This window comes from Cetorhinus maximus, chromosome 12, assembly GCF_964194155.1.
Source record: "Cetorhinus maximus chromosome 12, sCetMax3.hap1.1, whole genome shotgun sequence".
Lineage (NCBI taxonomy): Eukaryota > Metazoa > Chordata > Chondrichthyes > Lamniformes > Cetorhinidae > Cetorhinus > Cetorhinus maximus.
In genome coordinates this window covers 117,245,151-117,265,883 of record NC_135890.1, presented here as the reverse complement: position 1 = coordinate 117,265,883, position 20,733 = coordinate 117,245,151, and the positions used below count along the sequence as shown (strand labels likewise).

At 43.2% G+C, this 20,733-nt stretch overlaps 1 protein-coding gene across 2 annotated transcripts in view; it reads left to right on the top strand.

The window, feature by feature from the left end:
* Window positions 1–20,733, top strand: part of txnrd2.2 (thioredoxin reductase 2, tandem duplicate 2) — a 94,082-nt gene that overhangs the window by 33,220 nt on the left and 40,129 nt on the right. For both annotated transcript variants that reach the window (XM_078554483.1, XM_078554484.1), the window contains exons 9-10: window positions 16,257–16,276; window positions 16,494–16,585. In XM_078554483.1, the coding sequence (XP_078410609.1) occupies window positions 16,257–16,276; window positions 16,494–16,585 (112 nt within the window). The remainder of the gene's footprint in view (window positions 1–16,256; window positions 16,277–16,493; window positions 16,586–20,733) is intronic.

Genomic DNA, 20,733 nt, shown 5'->3' with positions numbered 1-20,733 from the left:
CCTGTGTTTCTCAGTTTCTATTTAGTAACTTGTATGCCTTGCCTTAGGATGGTTAAAGGTACTTCAAAGATCAACAAGTTCCCCACAATAAACTCATTGAAGTTTTGTGTAATGGTCCAATTATATCATGTACAAAGCCTTAATGTGTGTTTTTGTGTTTTAAAACATTCTCTGCACTTCATGATCTATTCTAACAAATGCCTAAAGAATAATCAAAGTGTTTGAATAACAGAGTAGCTTCCTATTATTTCCCCCTCTTAAAACAAAAATGGTTGAAATCAGAGTAACACCCAAATATAACCAATGGTTCAGGATGGTTCATTCCATTGGAAAAATAGTCCCACTTTCCTTCTGGGTGCTCTTTTTTAAAAAAACAGTACCCACTGGTGTTCACCCTCTGCTGCACCGTATCTTGGGTGAAAATGATTGACTGAATAGGTGCCAATGCACCTCAGCAAAGATCTTTGCTTGTTGGCAAAGCCAAAATGATGGAAGTGGAACTAAAACAAAAAATAGCAGCAACTTGAAACTTTTTTTTTGTTAAAGCTGCACACTAAATATTCAAACACAAAAGTTCAAAAGTTGCTATCAGAATAACACGTGGCTAATAGCCTTTATTGGTATTCATGCGCAAATGCCACAGCAACTTCAGACAAGGAAAGATGCACGATTAAAGACGAAATCGAAAAGTTTCTACCTGAGATATGCTGCTTCGCTGTTAGCTTCACGAAAATGGCCACTTGATGTCTGACTCACCATTAAAATGCATTGAGCAGCATTTTTAGGGCAGAAATGAGGAGAATTTTTTCCCTGAGGGTCGTGCGACTTTGGAATTCTCTGCTTCAGAAGGTGGTGGAGGCGGGGTCGCTGAATATTTTTAAGGCAGAGGTAGATAGATTCTTGTTAGGCAAGGGAATCAAAGGTTATCGGGGTTAGATGGGAACATGGAAATCGAAACACAAGAAGATCAGCCACGGTCTTATTGAAAGGCAGAGCAGGCTCGAGGGGCCGAATGGTCTACTCCTGTTCCTATTCTTTTGTTCCTATGATGTTCCTATACAGAATCACAGAATTATTACAGCGCAGAAGGAGGCCATTTGGCCCATTGTGCCTGCACTGGTTTTCCGAATGTGCATTATGACTCAGTGTCGTTCTCATACTTTTTCTCTGTACCCATGCACCTTGTTTCTATTCAAATAATCGCCTAATGCCCTCTTGAATGCCTTGATTGAACCTACCTCCACCACACTCCCAGGCAGTGCATTCCAGACTCGAACTACTCGCTGTGTGAAAAGGTTTTTTCTCACATCACATTTGCTTCTTTTACAAATCACTTTAAATCTGTGCCTTCTCGTTCTTGATCCTTTTACGAGCAGGAACAGTTTCTCCCTATCTACTTTGTCCAGCTCCCTCATGATTTTGAACACCTCAATCACATCTCCTCTTAGCCTTCTCCTCTCCAAGGAGAACAGTCCCAACCTCTCCAATCTATCTTCATAACTGAAGTTTCCCATCCCTGGAACCGTTCTTGTCAACCTCTCCTGCACTTTTACCAATGCGTTCACATCCTTCCTATAGTGTCGCACCCAGAACTGTACACAATAGTCCAGCTGAGGTCTAACTCGTGTCTTTTATAAGCTCAGCATAACCTCCCTGTTCTTGTACTCTTTGCCCCTATTAATAAAGCCCAGCAGACTGTATGCTTTAGTAACTGTTCTCTCCACCTCTCCTGCCACCTTCAATGATCTATACACATATACACCCAGGTCCCTCTGCTCCTGTACCACCTTAAGAATTGTACCCCTTATTCTATATTGTCTCCTCTCACTTCTCCACATTGAACTTCATCTGCCACCTATCTGCCTACCCCACCAACTATATATATATATATATAATATATATATATTATATATATAGAAAAGCAAGGGTCCCAATACTGATCCCTGGGGAACTCCACTACAAACCTTCATCCAGCCTGAAAAATATCCATTGACGATTACCCTCTGTTTCCTATTACTCAGCCAGTTTTGTATCCATGCTGCAACTTGCCCTTTTATTCCATGAGCAATTACTTTTCTCTCAAGTCTACAATGTGGTACTGTATCAAATGCCTTTTCAAAGTCCATGTACATCACATCAACAGCATTACCCTCATCAAACCTCTCTGTTACTTCTTCAAACAACTCCAAGTTAGTTAAACATGATTTCCCCTTTAGAAATCCATGCTGGCTCTTCCTAATCAACCCAACCTACTAATTCTATCCCGAATAATTGTTTCTAGAATCCTGCCCGCCACTGAAGTTAAACTGCCTGGTCTATAATTGCTGGGCTTATCCTTACAACCTTTTTTGAGCAAGGGCGTAATGTTTGCAATTCTCCAGTCCTCTGGCACCTCCCCTGAGTCTAGGGAAGACTGAAGAATGATGGCCAGTGCCCCTGCAATTTCCTCTCTTAACTTCCTTCAGTATCCTTGGATGCATCTCATCCGGTTCCGGTGCTTTGTCAGCTTTTAAGTACCGATAGTTTACCCAACACTTCCTCCTTATCAATTTTGAATCCTTCTGGTGACAGAGTTTCCTCTCCTGTCACCGAGGCCTCGGTAGCATCTGCTTCCTTAATAAAGACAGATGCAAAGTATTCATTTAACACCTCAGCCATGCCCCCTGCCTGCACGTATAAATCACTTTTTGGTCCCTAATCAGCCCTAAGACTCCATTTGCCAAACTCTTACTATTTGTGTGCTGATAGAAGACTTTGGGATTCCCCTTTATGTTGGCTGCCAGTCTTTATACTTAACTGTAAATACAAAATAAACGCTGACAGTTGTGAAGTAATTTCATGCCTATAATGAAAATATTAAAAGACTGGGAACAATTTAATGGCAAAATGTAATCTTGTTGTTGTGAATTTAATTAATCCCTTATTTTGGATATTAGAAGTTTCAGGAAAACTGGAAAAACTTTGGTGAAAAAAATCAAAGTATTTTGAGTGCTTTATGAGAACCTCAATCTTTTTCATATAATCATTATAATTAAACAGCAGCTATTTTGTATCACACTTAGTGACACCCGACACTGAAAATAGTCATTACAGCGCCACCCACAAGATTTATAGGTACTGCAGAGATTATAAAGGCCAGACTTTTCTATCAAAATAAAGCTATTAAGACAAATGGCGCTCATTGTTATCTATGTGTAAATAGAACAACTTCAGGCAGTGAACACACTCCAGGGTAAATAATATTATTAAGTGGCTATCCAAATTGTGCCTTTTACTCTGTAATAAAAACAGAGTACTGGAAAAACTCAGCCAGTCTGGTAGCATCTGTAGGGAGAGAAAAACAGAGTTAATGTTTCAAATCCAATATGACTCTTCTCCAAAACTGAGTTAGTTCTCCGCCGCCAGCATTAGTCCATTGCTATCTGTGTCGCTCCCTCCCAGGTGGTGTACCGCTCTTGGAAGCCCTCCTTTAATTTATTTTGCCAGGTCTTCATTTGCCAGTCCATTATCATGATCTGCCTGGTGGTGTCTACTCTACTGCCACTTTGGCGGGCATTGTACGTCTGGGAGGCAAAGAACGTGCCCTGCAAGCATCAGTTGTCTTTCCATCACAGTGTCCTGCAGGTGCCTCTGACCAGTCCTCTGCAGCACTTTCTTGTTGCTGTTGTCACTCCATGTGATGCCCAGGATCTTACGTAGGCAGTGTTGATGAAAGACATCCAACTTACGTGACACCTTTGCTGTTCTCTTCCATATCTCACTGGCATAGATTGTGGTTGGTGCTACTATGGACATATAGAGTCCCAGCTCTGAAGAAGAGTCATACGGACTCGAAATGTTAACTCTGTCTTTCAATCCACAGATTTCCAGCATTTTTTGTCTTTGTTTCAGATTTCCAGCATCCGCAGTATTTTGCTTTTATATTAGAGCCACAGCTTCATGGCTGTGTTGATGGTGTTGGACGGCCACACCATGTGGAGCTGCTGGAAGGCTGATGCTACTTTGGTGATTCTTGTGTGGATGTTGATCTCTACATCACTCTCCCTGGAGATGTTGCTCCCTAGGTGTGGGGAGGAGGGGGAGGGGGGGTTGGTGCCTGTTGCCATCCAGTTATCGTCCAGTCGTCATTGTCTTGGTCTTTTTGCAGCTGATGTGTAGAACAACCTTGGCGCCACCACTTTCAAGACTGTTGGTCATTCCTTGGAGCGCGCATGATTTTTCGGCCATCAAGGCTATGTTGTCTGCAAAATCCAAGCCCGTCAATTGATGATATTGCCACGGGATGCACCTTCCTCATGATGAAATCAATAACCAAGAGGAAAAGGAGTGGGGAGAATATGAACTTTGCCATACTTCTGTGATGATGTTGAACGTGCCCACGATGGTCTTGACGCAGCAGTTGGAGTCGTGGTTTAAGGCTTTGACATTGTTCTAGGATGCTGTACTGTCTTGCAACGTACCAGCGTGACTGCTGTTGGATGCTGTCGAAAGCTTTTTGAATTCAATGAAGTTGATAACAAATGGCTTCTGATACTCTAGAGCCTGCTGTATGATGTTCCTCAGCATAAAGATCTGTTCGCTGCATGATCACCCTGGAAACCTGCCTGTTCTTCACGAAGACTACCGTCTACTTCTGCTTTCAATCTGTTGAGGAGCACCGTGCTGAAGATCCTGCCAAGTCCTGACAGCAGTGTTATGCACCTCCAGTTGTTGCAGTCGCTAAGGTTCCCATTCTTTGGAAGTTTGACCATTATTTCTTGCCCCCAGTCATCCAGGATGTCCTCCGCAGTCCAGATCTTGTTGAAAAGGTCCGTGAGCTCAGTTATGATGGTGTTCTTGCCATGTTTCAACAGCTCTGTTGGTATCTTGTCGACCCCAGGTGCCTTGTTGTTCCTCAGGCTCTCTTGATGGCTCTTTGGACCTCTGATGTGGCAATTTCTTTAGGTTGATGTTCAGCTGCTGAGGTGCAGTGCTGTCAACGAACTCGAACGTAGAACTGGGGTTGGACTGGTTGAAGCTGAAGAAGGCAACAAAGTCATAACAGCCATTTGTAACAAAGAAACTGAAGGAGGACACGTTGGACAGTTTCCGGCTTGCTGTCTCCAACAGATTCAAGTGAGGTTGGGCAGCATTGAGGAACAGTGGGAGATCTTCAGAAGAAGAGATTAAGGAGAGTGCAGAAGTCACTATTGGAGAGAGGAACAAACAAAGAACAATGGATCACTGAACCAAAGTGGAAGTTTGATGAAAGAAAGCTGGTGAAGATCAAGAGGGACCAGGAAAAGAACACTGAGCAAAGATGATAAGTACAGAAGACTGGATAAAGCCGTAAAGAAGAGTTGCAAGAGTGACAAACAGGGATGGACAGAGTTAAAAGGCAGAAGGCACAAGAAGCAGCAAATTGGAATGACTCCCAAGAGCTGACTAGCGCAAGAACAACACCACGGTACTAATCAATGGAACACTATTTTACCTCATCATTAACAGGTATTGAATGTCATGAAGTTGTGTTTGAAAGGTAGATGTGGACAAAATTCATCGCAGATATTGGGGTTAATAATTACTACCATAACCTGAATGACATGATAACTATTAATGACTGCCAATCAATCTCTCTTGAACCAAAAATGAGCTTTTATAATAGTGAAGTCCCATTCCTTCAGGTTTTGAAAAGTTCAAGGAGATTTTAACCATGTCCAAATTTTATTTTTTTCTCTTACTTTTTCTTTGTCTTTGAATCCAATCATTCTTTCCCTCCTGGCACCTGATTCAACACTGAATTATTTAATTCATCCCACTCTCCATCCTTCCCTGTGTTTGTTGGCTAATTCTTAAATCTCATTAGTTGTGGAGATACCTTGATTACTCAGGTTCTGGTTGCCCCATTTCCTTCTCTGTGGCATTACAAGCTCACACTTTGACCGACTCAGTGGGCAAAAGTGTTTTGAGCTGAAGGGTGTAGGGAAATGTCTAACCTCTGAATCGACCGGCGTGGACACGACGGGCCAAATGGCCGCCTCCTGTGCTGTGAATGTCTATGAACCTGAGTCTAACTAATGGTAGATGCTATTAGATGTCCAACACTACAGCCAAATCTGACTTATTAAATTTTCAATGAAACTTAAGCGCTAAGTACCAAATTTAATAAACAATGTTATATGTTCAACCGCTAAATCTTTTGTGACTGTAGTTTGTTTACCGATATTTCGCTTGGATAGATTAAACTGGTTATTTTTATGGTCATCTAGAGGACAGCTTGAGCTGGATTTGGTCTTGTTCTTGGTTTGGATTTGATCTGAAAATCCCTGACCCAGTTCTTCCACATAAACAGCACGGAGATAATTTGCACTAAAGGAATGCTGCTTTAATTGGAATTTTTTTGAAGAAACTGAGTAAAATAGGTTGAACTTTAAGCTGCTTTTATATTGAACTTCAACCATCAGCTCCTGTAGCTTGAATCTCCAGCAGCCAGTGGCTGGATGAATCTGAAACTGCCGGATTTCATCAGATGGGTGGAAAGGCCAGTTTTTTCGCCTGTCTCTAATCCTGCCTAGTTAAAGCATTAACTGGCAGTAGCATGATCCAAGCCCTTCCCCTTTGTCATGGTAGCAGCCCTTAAATATACCATTACACACATTTTTTTGCAACATGGTGTCTTTGGTTGTTACCTGACTAGATATTTTTAAACTCTTTTTTTGTTCTTGCTGTTTCAATCTTTCACCACTAGATAGCAGTAGATGTCCAGCATTCAGAGTTGATGTTGAGATGTGGCTTATTTCTGCATTAGGTTCAATACAAAGGCCAATGTTCTAATATCCTTTTGCTTTTTTTGTTGTACAAAGTAAAACATTCTGATTCCCAATGTTGTAGTTCTAATTGACAGGATGAAATTAATCATTTTGAGGGCTGCAAACAAGCAATAATCTTGCTATATGTAGGGAAGATCTTATTTCTAATACTAGTTTTGCCTGGTTGCTGTTGATACAGGTTTTAACAGAATATGAGAAGTGTATTGCTGTTGACATTGTCACATTCCTGCAATAATAGTCAGAATAAGCCTCAAGGCCTTACAGTAGCTTTTCCATACTTAATCAGCAAATTTGACAGTCTTTTTGCAGTTTATCCAGAATATATTGTGACCCAATCATTTAATTAGTTGTCTAAATTTTTGGCATGCTTCAGGGCACTTTCTATATGGATAAATGCTTCTATTGTTTAGATGTTCCTTACCCAAGATTTATTTTTCCCACATTTTACCAAATTGTCGCTCCTTTAGGATCCGTAAGAGTGAATAGGAAAGTGGGGAGTATTGTTACTGGAGTTCCAATACTGCAGTGTCCCTAGTTTAGGAATGTCTGAACTTGTGTATCCTTTTTCCCTTTCTTTTTTGCAAAATGAGAGATCAACCTGAAGGGATGAAGCAAAGAAGCCCCTGTCAAAATGGCTGAACGTTGAAAATGTGTTACACCGTGTGTTGCCGGAGGCTGCATTTTTATTATCGGTGTGAGACTGGTACCTGTTGAATTCAAAGCATGTTAGCATGTTTACAAGGCCAGAGTTGTTCTGTGGGCTGTGACTTACCTGTCTATAGCAAGCTCTGCATGTGTTAAATCTCACATGGGTGCAGGAGCCCCACTAAGTTCACCAAGTGGCCCAGTAGACTGCATGACCAGTGCTTCACACAGCAGCGGAGTTTGGCAACAGTGTGCATTTATATAGTGCTTTTATCACAAACTAAATATTTCAAGGTTCTTTAGAAATTGGCATTTGGGTCGAGAATAGGAGGGGTCACTAAAAGCTTGGTTGAAGAGGTGGATCTATTTTCCTTGTTCTGAAGGCCAGACTGTGTGAAGTGGCTTCCTCACTTCAGTGTGTTCCACGACCACACCCATTCTACTGCCGCATCCACTGCAGTGCCATGTAAGCATCACTGTAACTGCACATGCAAATAGTTTCATTTATTGTTTCACGGGATGTGGGCTTCGCTGGCTCGGCCAGCATTAATTGCCCATCCCTAATTGCCCTTGAGAAGGTGGTGGTGAGCAGCCGCCTTGAACCGCTGCAGTCCATGTGGTGTAGGTACACCCACGTTGCTGTTAGGAAGGGAGTTCCAGGTTTTTGACCCAGTGACAGCGAAGGAACAGCGATATAGTTCTCAGTCAGGATGGTGAGTGACTTGGGAGGGGAGCTTCCAGGAGGTGGTGTTCCCATGCATTTCTGCCCTTGTCCTTTTGAGGTGGTGGGGGAAGCTTAGGGAGGTGCTGTCGAAGGAGCCTCGGTGAGTAGTTGCAGTGCGCCTTGTAGATGGTGTACGCTGCTGCAACTGTGCATCGATGGTGGAGGGAGTGAATGTTGAAGATGGTAGATGGGGTGCCAATCAAGAGAGTTGCTTTGGCCTGGATGGAGTCAAGCTTCTTGAATGTTGTTGGAGCTCCACTCATCCAGGCAAGAGGAGGGTATCGTGCATTGTAGATGGTGGACAGACTTTGGGGAGGCAGGAGCTGAGTTACTCTCCGCAGAATTCCTAGCCTCTGATCTGCTCTTGTGGCCACAGTATTTATATGGCTGGTCCAGTTCAGCATATGGTCAATGGTAACCCCAAGGATGTTGATAGAGGGGCAGTTCAGCAATGCTTAAAGCCATTGACTGTCTAGGGAAGATGGTTGGATTCGCTCTTGTTGGAGGTGGTCATTGCCTGGCACTTTTGTGGTGCAAATGTTACTTGCCACTTATCAGCCCAAGCCTGAATGCTGTCCAGGTCTTGCTGCATATGGGCATGGACTGATGCAGTATCTGAGGAGTCGCCAATAGTGCTGAACATTGTCCAATCATCAGTGAAGATCTTCACTTCTGATCTTACGACAGAAGGAAGGTCATTGATGAAGCAACTAAGGTGGTTGGGTCTAGGACACTACCCTGAGGAACACCTGCAGTGATGTCCTGGGACTGAGAAAAATAACCTCCAACAAATCCCCTTGACATTCAACAACCACAACTATCTTCCTTTGTGCTAGGTATGACTCCAACCAGTGGACAGTTTTTCCCCTCATTCTCATTGAGTCCAATTTTGCTCGGGCTCCTTGATGCCACACTGAGTCAAATGCTGCCTTGATGTGAAGGGCAGTCACTGTCACCTCACCTCAGGAGTTCAGCTCTTTTGTCCATGTTTGTACTAAGGCTGTAATGAGGTCAGGAGCTGAGTGGCCCTGGTGGAACCCAAACTGTGCATCAGTGAGCAGGTTATTGCTGAGTAAGTGCCACTTGATAGTACTGTCGATGACCCCTTCCATCACTTTGATGATGATGATGGAGAGTAGACTGATGGGGCAATAATTGGCTGGGTTGGATTTGTCCTGGGCAATTTTCCACATTGCTGGGCAGATGCCAGCGTTGTAGCTGCACTGGAACAGCTTGGCTAGGGGCACGGCTAGTCCTGGAGCACAAATCTTCAGTACTATTGCTGGAATGTTGTCAGGGCCCATAGCCTTTGCAGTATCCTGTACCTTCAGCATTTCTTGATATCACATAGAGTGAATCGAATTGACTGAAGACTGGCTTCAGTGATGCTGGGGACTTCCAGAGGAGGCCACTCGGCATTTCTGGTTGAAGATGGTTCACAATGCTTAAGCTTTATCTTTTGCACCTATGTTCTGGGCTCCCCTATCATTGAGGGTGATGATATATGTGGAACAGCCTCAGCTAGTTAGTTGTTTAATTGTCCAACACTGTTTATGCGACAGGACTACAGAGGTTAGATCTGATCCATTGATTGTGAGATTACTTACATCATTGTCACATGCTGCTTCTGCTGTTTGGTTTGCAAGTAATCCTGTGTTGTAGCTTCACCATGTTGACTTTGTTTTTAGGTATTTCTGGTGCTGCTCCTGCCATGCACTCCTGCACTCTTCTTTGAAACATGGTTGATGCCCCAACTTGATGTTATTGGTAGAGTGGGGGATATGCTGGGCCATGAGTTTACAAATTGTGGCTGTATACAATTCTGTTGCTGCTGATGATCCACAGCGCCTCCTGGAAGCTCAGGCTTGCGTTGCTAGATCTGTTTGAAACCTATCCCATTTAGAACGGTGGTAGTGCCACACAACATGATGGAGGGTATCCTCACTGTGAAGATGGGACTTTGTCTCCACAAGGACTGTGCAGTGGTCACTCCTACCAATACTGTCATGGACAGATGAATCTGCAACAGGTAGATTGGTGAGGACGAGTTAAGTAGGTTTTTCCCTCTTGTTGGTTCTCTCTCCATCTACCGCCAAGCTACTCTGGCAGCAATATCCTTTAGGGCTCGGTCAGTAGTGGTGCTCCTGAGGAGGATGTTGAAGTCCTTCCTCCACATGGAGTATGTTTGGTGCCCTTACTGCTTGCAGTGCTCCTCAGTGCTTCTTCTAAGTGGAGGAATGCTGATTCAGCGGGTGAGGGAGTGCTGTAGGTGGTAACCAGCAGGAGGTTTTCTTGGCCATGTTTGATCTGATGCCAAGGAATTCATTGGGTCCAGAGTTGATGTTGAGGACACTCAGAGAATTTCCCTCCTGACTGTATACCACTGTGCCGTTAACTCAGGGATGGTGGTGATGGCGTTTGGGACATTGTAAGGTATAATCCTGAGAGTATGAATGTGTCAGGCTGTTGCTCGACAAGTTTTTGAGACAGCTCTCCCAATTTTGGCACAAGCCCCCAGATGTTAGAAAGGAGGACTTTGCAGGGCCAGAATGGCTGGATGTGCTGTTCCTGTCCCAGTGCCTAGGTCGATGCTGGGTGGTTTATCCGGTTTCATTCCTTTTAGACTTGGTAGCAATTTGACACAACTGAGTGATATAACAATGCTCAGACAATTCAGAGGACGGTTAAGAGTCAGCCACATTTCTGTGGGTCTGAACTCGCGTGTAGACCGGGGAAGATCGGCAGATTTGCTTCCCTAAAGGACATTAGTGAACCAGATGGGTTTTTATGACAATCAATAATAGTTTCATTGTCAATATTACCGAAACTAGCTTTTAATTTATTAATTTAATTTAAATTCCAATGGGATTTGGAGCTGTGTCCCTGGAGCATTAGCCTGGGCCTCTGGATTATTAGTCCAGTGACATTACCGCTGCACCATTGTGTCTCTACTATGCCCACAATGAATTAATAAAACTGCTGTGGAGATTGAGGGCCTGATTATGATGAATGCAGTTAAATGCTGTGTAATTTGTAAAATAAATATACTGCCTTGATGATCAGTGTATCTGCATGCAACAGATCTCCTTTCAGATAAACCAGCTGGATGCTGTGCGAATAGAAACATTGCTGTCCATTAACAGCTTCAGTTGCATAAGCACAAGTGGCCTATAATAATCTGGGTAGCAGCTCAAGGCAAATTCCCATTGTGTACAGCTCAATGTGGATTTAACACCAATGATGTAGCCCTTGGGGCAGTAACAGTAACTCTTCTGCAATATGTATTGCATTTTTCATTGGCGTTGTATTGTTAATTCCTGAAGGGATTAGTCTTGTCATTAGAATTATCCATTCCACCAGCACCTCATCCTTCAAGTGTATTGAAGCTTAGTTTTGTGTGGGCCACACACAAAGCAAAAGTTTGTCTCCCCTTTGCAGCATTTATTTTCAAAGGCCTTTTGCAGTTTATATTGTAATCTCAAAAAAAAAAAGCATGTGCTTACATTTCTTCCTCTGCAGAGAGATATGAATAACACTCGAAATGTTTACTTCACTTGAACTGCGGGCTTGGTACTGGGTCTGGCTGATTTTGGATTCAGATCATTGGTTCGAGCCTAATTCATGAGACTTGCTCATAGCTAATACGCACACATCCTTTCACAGCAATAAGGGCTTTTATTTGAAGCCACTGTAAATTGGAAAGACTTTAAACTGAGCTCCCATTTTCTTGTTGCTGATGGGAAAAGTTTCCCATTTCCACACTGTTTAACATCTGCTTGTTGGAATATGACTTTCGCCAGAGGAAGAAAGGTTGACTCTCCCCTCAAACTCGTCTCTATAAAGTTTTCCATTCTGAGAATGAGTAATGTTGGTGGATAGTGGGGCAAACCCTCACTCTTCACGTTCCTCTGAATATAGATTTTCCCATCACGTTGGAGCCACATTGGTGCTCTGCAGAGATCTAGATGCCAATTCACAGGTTATGAATGACCGGACCGACTGATCAGAGAACCAGCAGCCCAGCTAACCACCCTGAATCTCACTTGGCATGATTGCACTTTGCAGGAGGTTTGGCAGAATTTTGAATGAAAGACTGATCTGCAATCAGTCTGCAGTGTTGGCCAGGTTAACACTAATTCAGACTAAACAAAGGTACCAAATCGCTAATAAGTCAATTGGGTTGCAACAAGTGGATCCAAGAACAAGCACATACCTAACACAAAGGAAGATGGTTGTGGCTGTTGGAGGTCAGTCATCTCAGCTCCAGGACATCACTGCAGGAGTTCCTCAGGGTAGTGTCCTTGGCCCAACCATCTTCAGCTGCTTCATCAATGATGTTCCATCCATCATAAGGTCAGAAGTGGGAATGTTTGCTGATGATTGGACGATGTTCAGCACTATTTGTGACTCCTCAGATACTGAAGCAGTCCATGTCCAAATGGAGCAAGACCTGGACAATATCCAGACTTGGGCTGACAAATGGCAAGTAAAATTCGCGCCACACAAATGCCAGGCAATGACCATCTCCAACAAGAGAGAATCCAACCATCGTCCCTTGATGTTCAATGGTATTACCATCACTGAATCCCCCCTGGGCATTACCATTGACCCAAAACTGAACTGGACTAGCCATATAAACACACTGGCTGCAAAAGCAGGTCAGAGGTTAGGAACCCTGCGATGAGTAACTCACCACCTGACTCCCTAAAGTCTGTCCACCATCTATGAGGCACTAGTCAGGAGTGTGATGGAATACTCCCCCCTTGCCTGGATGAGTGCAGTTCCTACAACACTGAAGAAGCTTGACACCATCCAGGACAAAGCAGCCTGCTTGATTGACACCACATCCACAAACATTCATTCCCTCCGCCACCAATGCACAGTAGCAGCAGTGTGTACCACCTGCAAGATGCACTGGAGGAATTCACCAAGGCTTCTTAGCCAACACCTTCCTAACCCATGACCACTATGATCTAGAAGGACAAGATAGATGGGAACACCATCACCTGGAAGTTCCCCTCCAAGTCACTCACCATCCTGACTTGGAAATATATCGCCGTTCCTTTACTGTCGCTGAGTCAAAATCCTGGAACTCCCTTCCTAACAGCCTTGTGGGTGTACCTACACCACATGGACTGCAGTGGTTCAAGAAGGCAGCTCACCACCACCTTCTCAAGGGCAACTAGGGATGGGCAATAAATGCTGGCTCAGCCAGCAAAGCCCACTTACCGTGAATGAATAAAAAAAACAATTGTTGATTTTTTTTTCCTTTAACTCCCACTGCCTGCTGCAGAAGTACTGTCATTGTGACCTGCTTTGGTGAGGTAGGCCACCTCCAGCCCCCTGCTGTTAGTTTGGCTTCTCTTATGTAGGGTGATTTTCTTGCTGCCTCATGCTGAACTTCTTGGACTGCTTGTCATTGTCCTTTGGGGCATACCTGCAAGTGTTTGAAGCAGACTGATGGTTAGCAATGACCCATGGACCTTTGACAACAAATTATATCTTGTTTGAGTCTTTCTAGCTCAGCCTTGAACATATTTAATGACCCGACTTTCACTGCTCTCTGGGGAAGAGGATTTCACAGACTAACAACTCTCAGAGAAAAAAAATTCTCCTTAGCTCAGTCTTAAATGGGAGACCCCTAATTTTTAAACAATGTCCCCTGGTCTAGACTCCCCCACAAGGGGAAACATCCCCTTAACATCCACCCTGTCAAGTCCCCTCAGGATCTTGTATGTTTCAATAAGATCACTTCTCATTCTTCTTAACTCCAATGGCTTTAGGCCCAAACTGCTGAACCTTTCCTTCTAAGACAACCCCGTCATCGAGGTTGAGTGAACCTTTTCTGAACTGCTTCTAATGCAATTATATCCTTTCTAAAATAAGGAGACCATAACTTTACACACTACTCCAGCTGTGGTCTCACCAACACCCTGTATAACTGTAGCAAAACTTACCACTTCTACACATTATTCCTCTTGCAATAAATGCCAACATTTCATTTGCCTTCCTGATCACTTGCTGCACCTGCACACCAGCTTTCTGTGATTCATGTACTAAGACACCCGGATCCCTCTGTACCATAGAGTTCTGCAGTCTCTCTCCATTCAAATAATATACTGTTTGTCTATTCTTCCTGCCAAGTGAACGCGTTCACATTTTCCCACATTACCGAATTTTTGCCCACTAACTTAACCTATCTGAATCCCTCTGTAGACTCTTTGTCCTCTTGACAACTTACTTTCCTACCTATTTTTGTGTCATTGGCAAATTTAGCTATTATACCTTCAGCCCCTTCATCCAAGTCATTGATATAGATTGTAAATATTTGAGGCCCCAGCACTGATCCCTGTGGCACTCCACTAGTAACAATTTGCAAACCCGATAATGACCCGTTTATCCCTACTCTTTGTTTCCTGTTAGCTATCCAATCATCTATCTGTGCTAATATGGAGCAATGGGGATTTGGGCTGTAGTGCAGATGAAAACATGGGCTAAGGTGTTCTGAATGATTTGTAGAGTAGTAGCCACCAAGCCAAACCTTGGAGATACACAAGATAATTAAAAAATTGGATTTGAGTTTTGTTTGGGGAGGGATGGGTGAAGGTAAACACTGGCAGAGGTGACAAAATGTGATCTGGTGATCGTTCACATGTGGGTGGGGAAGGTGAACTTGGGGGTTGTGTAATATGAGAAGGATCCGCTTTTTGGAGCAGGGGTGGGGTGTTGACCCTGATGTAATGGGAGTAAGGGATGTGAGTAGGACTGTGATGGTCAGGCTTGGAAGCAAGCAGTTTCCTCTCTTGCAATGCCAACAGTTGTGGGTACCTATCTACAACAGTGTGAATGGTTTAGATTTACCCAACTACGTGAAATAAAATGACACAAAACATTGCAGCTAAAAGGACTAGGGGCCCCAGATGTTCCAGCCATCGTGGTGTGTGGGGTCAGGCTTGATGGCCTGTCAATTTTGCATGTTTGTCAAGGTCAAAGAAGATGAAAGTTTTTCTCTCCACAGATGCTGTCAGACCTGCTGAGTTGTTCCAGCATTTTCTGTTTTATTTCAGATTTCCAGCATCCGCAGTATTTTGCTTTTTATCAAAGAAGATAGCTTGGGTTTTATTGAGGTTGGATAAAGATTTGACACTTCTAAGTCTTAAATGTTGGCGACGGTGCCAACAAGAGTGGCATTGATGGAAGAGAAAATGAGGAGCACAATCAGCAAAAAGACAGCAGCTGATTCAGGAGAAGCCTCACCATCACCTTCTCAGGGGAACTAGGACAATGGGTGTGGTCTTTTTCCAGCACACCTTTCACCTTAAGGAAAAAAACATATTGGATGCCATTCACATACATGTTATCATAGAATAAAGCAACACAAGGAGGTAATTCGATCCATCGCATCTGTGCCAGCTCTTTGCAAGAGCTATCCAATCAATCACACTTCCCATGATCCAAAAAGTGTTTTCCTTTCAAGTATTTATCCAATTCTCTTTTGAAAGTTACAGTTGAATCTGCTTCCACCACCCTTTTAGGCAGTGCATTCCAGATCACAACGACTTGCTGCGTTAAAAAGAAATCTTCATATCACCTCTGGACCTTTTCATATCAACTGGCTAGCAACCAATAAGCTGTGATTTTTTTTCAATGTGTATGACATTTGACATCTCTTTCAGATATTTGGATAAAATTAAACCCAATATTTTTGTTTTGCATTAACATTAAACTAAGTTTTGGCTGCTGATCGGTGCCCAAGGGCCTCAGGATTGTGTGTGAGAGAGAATGCCACTTGCTCCTGAAGCACCTACACTGCAATCTAGCCCAACAGAAAAGGTTGCATGTATCATCTGTATCAACCCTAAAGCAATGAGTGGATTTCCTTCTGCTGCTCTTGAGCTCCTCTCAATGGCTGACTCATGCCTGAGATTGGCAGAGGTCAGGCAGCCAGATTACCTTTCAGTATATTTTACTGAATAATGTTTGTTGCTGAGGTCGAAACAGAAAGCAAGTGGAGCACCAGGCTATCCTTAAATAGATTACATTCTTTATTTTAATATTTTTTTCCTTTTTCTTTACAGGTTGATTATTGGCGCAAGCTGTATCCTTATTTTGAAAACCCTCACTAGATTAGTAATAAAGTTATACAGTCTGATAAAAAATTTTTCCTTAGTTTGAAATGCTTTTGAAGGTGCTAAACTTAATTTCATGCTGATGAACTGTGTTTAATGTTGAACACTACTTCTGATAAAAATATTATTTTGAAACCCCATGTATGGTGTAGTAATATTTGGACCCTTAATTTGACACTTCATTAGATGTGGCCTTGGAATGTGCTGGATTTTTAACTGGTGTTGGTTTGGACACTTCAGTCATGGTGCGAAGCATTCCTCTTCGTGGCTTTGATCAGGTATAATGTGGGTATATTTCTATACTTAACTATTAAAAAGTTTGCTTTTTCATTATTCTGAACTATAACCCGTTAGTCTAGATAAGGCTGAAGCATTTGCTACAAGTGCCGAGTGGATGATCCATCTCGGCCTCCTCCAGAGGTCCCTGCACAGATGCCAGTCTTCAGCCAATTCAATTCACTCCGTGTGATATCAAGAAACGGCTGAAGGCACTGGATACTGGAAAGGCTATAGGCCCTGACAATATTCCAGCAATAGTACTGAAAACTTGTGCTCCAGAACTCGCCGTGGCCCTAGCCAAGCTGTTCCAGTACAGCTACAACACTGGCATCTACCCGGCTATGTGAAAAATTGCCTAGGTATGTCCTGTACACAAAAAGCAGCACAAATCCAACCTGGCCAATTACCGCCCCATCAGTCTACTCTCAATCATCAGTAAAGTAATGGAAGGGGTCATAACAGTGCTATCAAGCAACACTTGCTTAGCACTAACCTGCTCACTGATGCCCAGTTTGGGTTCCACCAGGGCCACTCAGCTCGAGACGCCATTACAGCCTTGTTCAAACATGGACAGAACAGCTGAAATCCCAAGGTGAGATGAGAGTGACTGCCCTTGACATCAAGGCAGCATTTGACAGAGTGTGGTATCAAGAAGCCCTAGCAAAACTGGAGTCAATTGGAAACAGGGGGAAAACTCTCCACTGGTTGGAGCCATACCTAGCACAAAGGAAGATGATTGTGGTTGTTGGAGGTCAGTCATCTCAGCTCCAGGACATCACTGCAGGAGTTCCTCAGGGTAGTGTCCTCAACCCAACCATCTTCAGCTGTTTCATCAATGACCTCCCTTCCATCATAAGGCCTGAAGTGGGGATGTTCACTGATGATTGCACAATGTTCAGCACCATTCTCGACTCCTCAGATACTGAAGCAGCCTGTGTCCAAATGCAGCAAGACCTGAACAATATCCAGGCTTAGGCTGACAAGTGGCAAGTAACATTCACACCACACAAGTGTTAGGCAATGATCATCTCCAACAAGAAAGTATCCAACCATCGCCCTTTGATGTTCAATGGCATTACCATCACTGAATCCCCAACTATCAACATCCTGGGAGTTACCATTGACCAGAAACTGAACTGGGGGACTAGCCATATAAATACTCTGGCTACAAGAGCAGGTCAGAGGCTAGGAATAGTGCGACGAGTAACTCACCTCCTGACTCCCCAAAGCCTGTCACCATTTACAAGGCATAAATCAGGAGTGATGGAATACTCCCCACTTGCCTGGATGATTGCAGCTCCCACAACACACAAGAAGCTTGACACCATTCAGGACAAAGCAGCCTGCTTGATTGGCACCACATCCACAAACATTCACTCCCTCCACCACCGACGCACAGTAGCAGCAGTGTGTACCATCTACAAGATGCACTGCAGGAATTCACCGAGGCTCCTTCGACAGCACCTTCCAAACCCATGACCACTACGATCTAGAAGGACAAGGGCAGCAGATAGATGGGAACACCATCACCTAGAAGTTCCCCTCCAATCCACTCACTATCCTGACTTGGAAATATATCACCGTTCCTTCACTGTCACTGGGGCAAAATCATGGAACTCCCTTGCTAACAGCACTGTGGGTGTGCCCACACCACATGGACTGCAGCGGTTCAAGAAGGCAGCTCACCACCACCTCCTCAAGGGCAATTAGGGATGGGCAATAAATGCTGGCCCAGCTAGTGAAGCCCACACCCCATGAATGAATAGAAAATCATACTAGGTTAGTAAAGTGAAATACAGAAGCCGTTTCATTTAGCAGTGATGTGACAATGTCCTTGAGAACTTGTTTACATAGTCTATTTTTATTTATTTGTTTGTCATAGGAGCTGTTTAATCTGATAACCTTCATTTATTTAATACTGTTAGTGTAGAAAAAGTTCCAAGGTACTTCAGAAATAAATACAGCCAAAGGAAGAGTGTTTGGGAGAGGTGACCGCATGTTTGGTCGCAGAGGTGGGTATTAAGAAGAGTCTTGGAGGAAAGGGAATTGGGGGGTTTAGGGAAATAATTCAAAGCTATGGCATGAGGCTAAGTCAGGTGACAGCATCGCCATCACTGATGGGCATAGGGTGGAAAGATAGAAAAGGTCATACTTGTAGGATTGGAGAGTTTGGAGGGTGAGGAGTGGTGCGTTGGAGGAGGTTGCTGAGATTGGATAGGGTAAGGCCAGTAAGGGTTTGAAACACCAGGGTAAGAATTTAAAATTTGAGGCATTATGAGATAGGTAGCTAATGCATATCAGCAAGGACAGAAGCACTGGGGTAGTGTGAAAGTGTGGGACAGGATATGGGCAGCAATGTTACATTGGTGGTTTCTGTGATGCCGAGCATGGGATTGGAAGCTCTGTTCAAGAGCATGAGGAATGCAGCAGTTAGAAAAACTACAGTCTCCTTTAACGCAATACCAAAGCAATTATTCTACACCATAAACCACCAGGACACATGCATTTAATAGATGTCAGTGTGGGACTAATTAGAATAAATAAAATACCTCCGATTTATTTAACGTCTACTGCAAGGATGTAATCTGAATTGTTTATTTGCACCTCAGCTCTGAGTTGTCTTTGCAATCACTCATGCATCCATAATAGTTTTCAAAACAAACAAGCGGATCTTTCACATCATTGATTGTGGTAAGTTGGAAGTTGCACTGTTTTTATAAAGACAAGGATGTTATTACATGTCAGTTGTCAAAGACAGAATTTGTGTTTTCTTACTGCCTGTGATCAGTGTGTTTTGTGTGTGAGGGATGTGTTTTTTCTTACCCTCAGTGACTGTCCTAATTTAAATAATTCCAGCAGCAAGTTTTTTTGTGAATTTAAAAAAAAGGAAGGTTATTTATTATCACACATTTGCCCTGGAAGTTTAAAATGTGACGGTTCACTCACTTGACTCACCCCCACTATCGCTCGCACAAACGTTAGATACAGATGAGGGAAAGAAATGATACAATTACAATGTACGATTGTCTCAGTCTCTCTTCTGTGGCAGGCCCGTAGTTTCTTAGATCAGTTGATGCTTTAATTAAAGTGAAGGCCTTGTACAGCAGAGGATTTTCAGTAAGCTGCAAAGCCTCTTGTAGTCAGTTTTCCAGGTTAGAACCATAGAACACTACAGCACAGAAAACAGGCCATTCGGACTTTCTAGTCTGTGCTGAAATATTATTCTGCTAGTCCCATTGACCTGCACCTAGTCCATAACCCTCCAGACCTCTCCCATCTATGTATCTATCTAATTTATTCTTAAAACTTAAGAGTGAGCCCGCATTTACCACGTCAGATGGTTAGTTCTCAAGTGAACTTGAAATTGGAACAGGTTGAGGAGAGTCCTTCCCCCACCTTTAAGGTATGGTTGTTTATAACCTTAGCTGCTTAGTTGACATGCAGCTGGTTTGATGGATGTCTGATGGATTTCCTGTCCAGAACAGCTTGCTGTTTAAAAAGCAGGCAACAAACATGGCATTCTTACCATGTGACTTGTTACAAGGTCCATAGCCCTTTTCCAAATAAGGTGGGTGTCTAGGTCAGCTGTATATCCTGTGTGATGACTCACACCTTGAAAGTTTGAGACAGCTAATGTCTTTGTATCTGAATGACCCATTCAATTTGAAATAACCCTTTTGAATTAGTTTCAGGAAAAGACATTGAGTCAACATAGTCTGGAAAATTCGTTTTCTTCCTTCTTGAGATAGGGGGGTGGATTTTCAATACACAAAAGAACTCAGGTGATCCTCAGGCGTCCGTCTTTTCATAGTCTTTTGTGGTTTTTAAAACTCTCAAATATTGATTGTAGTCCGAATATACTGGAACATGATATGTGTAATGTACTATTTTGCTAAGATATAAAACTTAGAAGGAACATTCTATATGTTGTGTATGTGCTTATTTATTTCAGTGAGCATTACCCGTAAATTTTTTGTGCAGCCATGAATGCGAGGTCTTTTGCAGGGAATGGCTTGGGAGAGCCTGCACACTACCATCCAGATTGCTGTTGTGCGCTCAGCTCAGCAAGAACCTTGGCTTTGTGTTCTTTTAACGCTATGGAGGCAGTCATTAAGTAAACATAGGTTGAGTTGAGTTTAAAAAAACT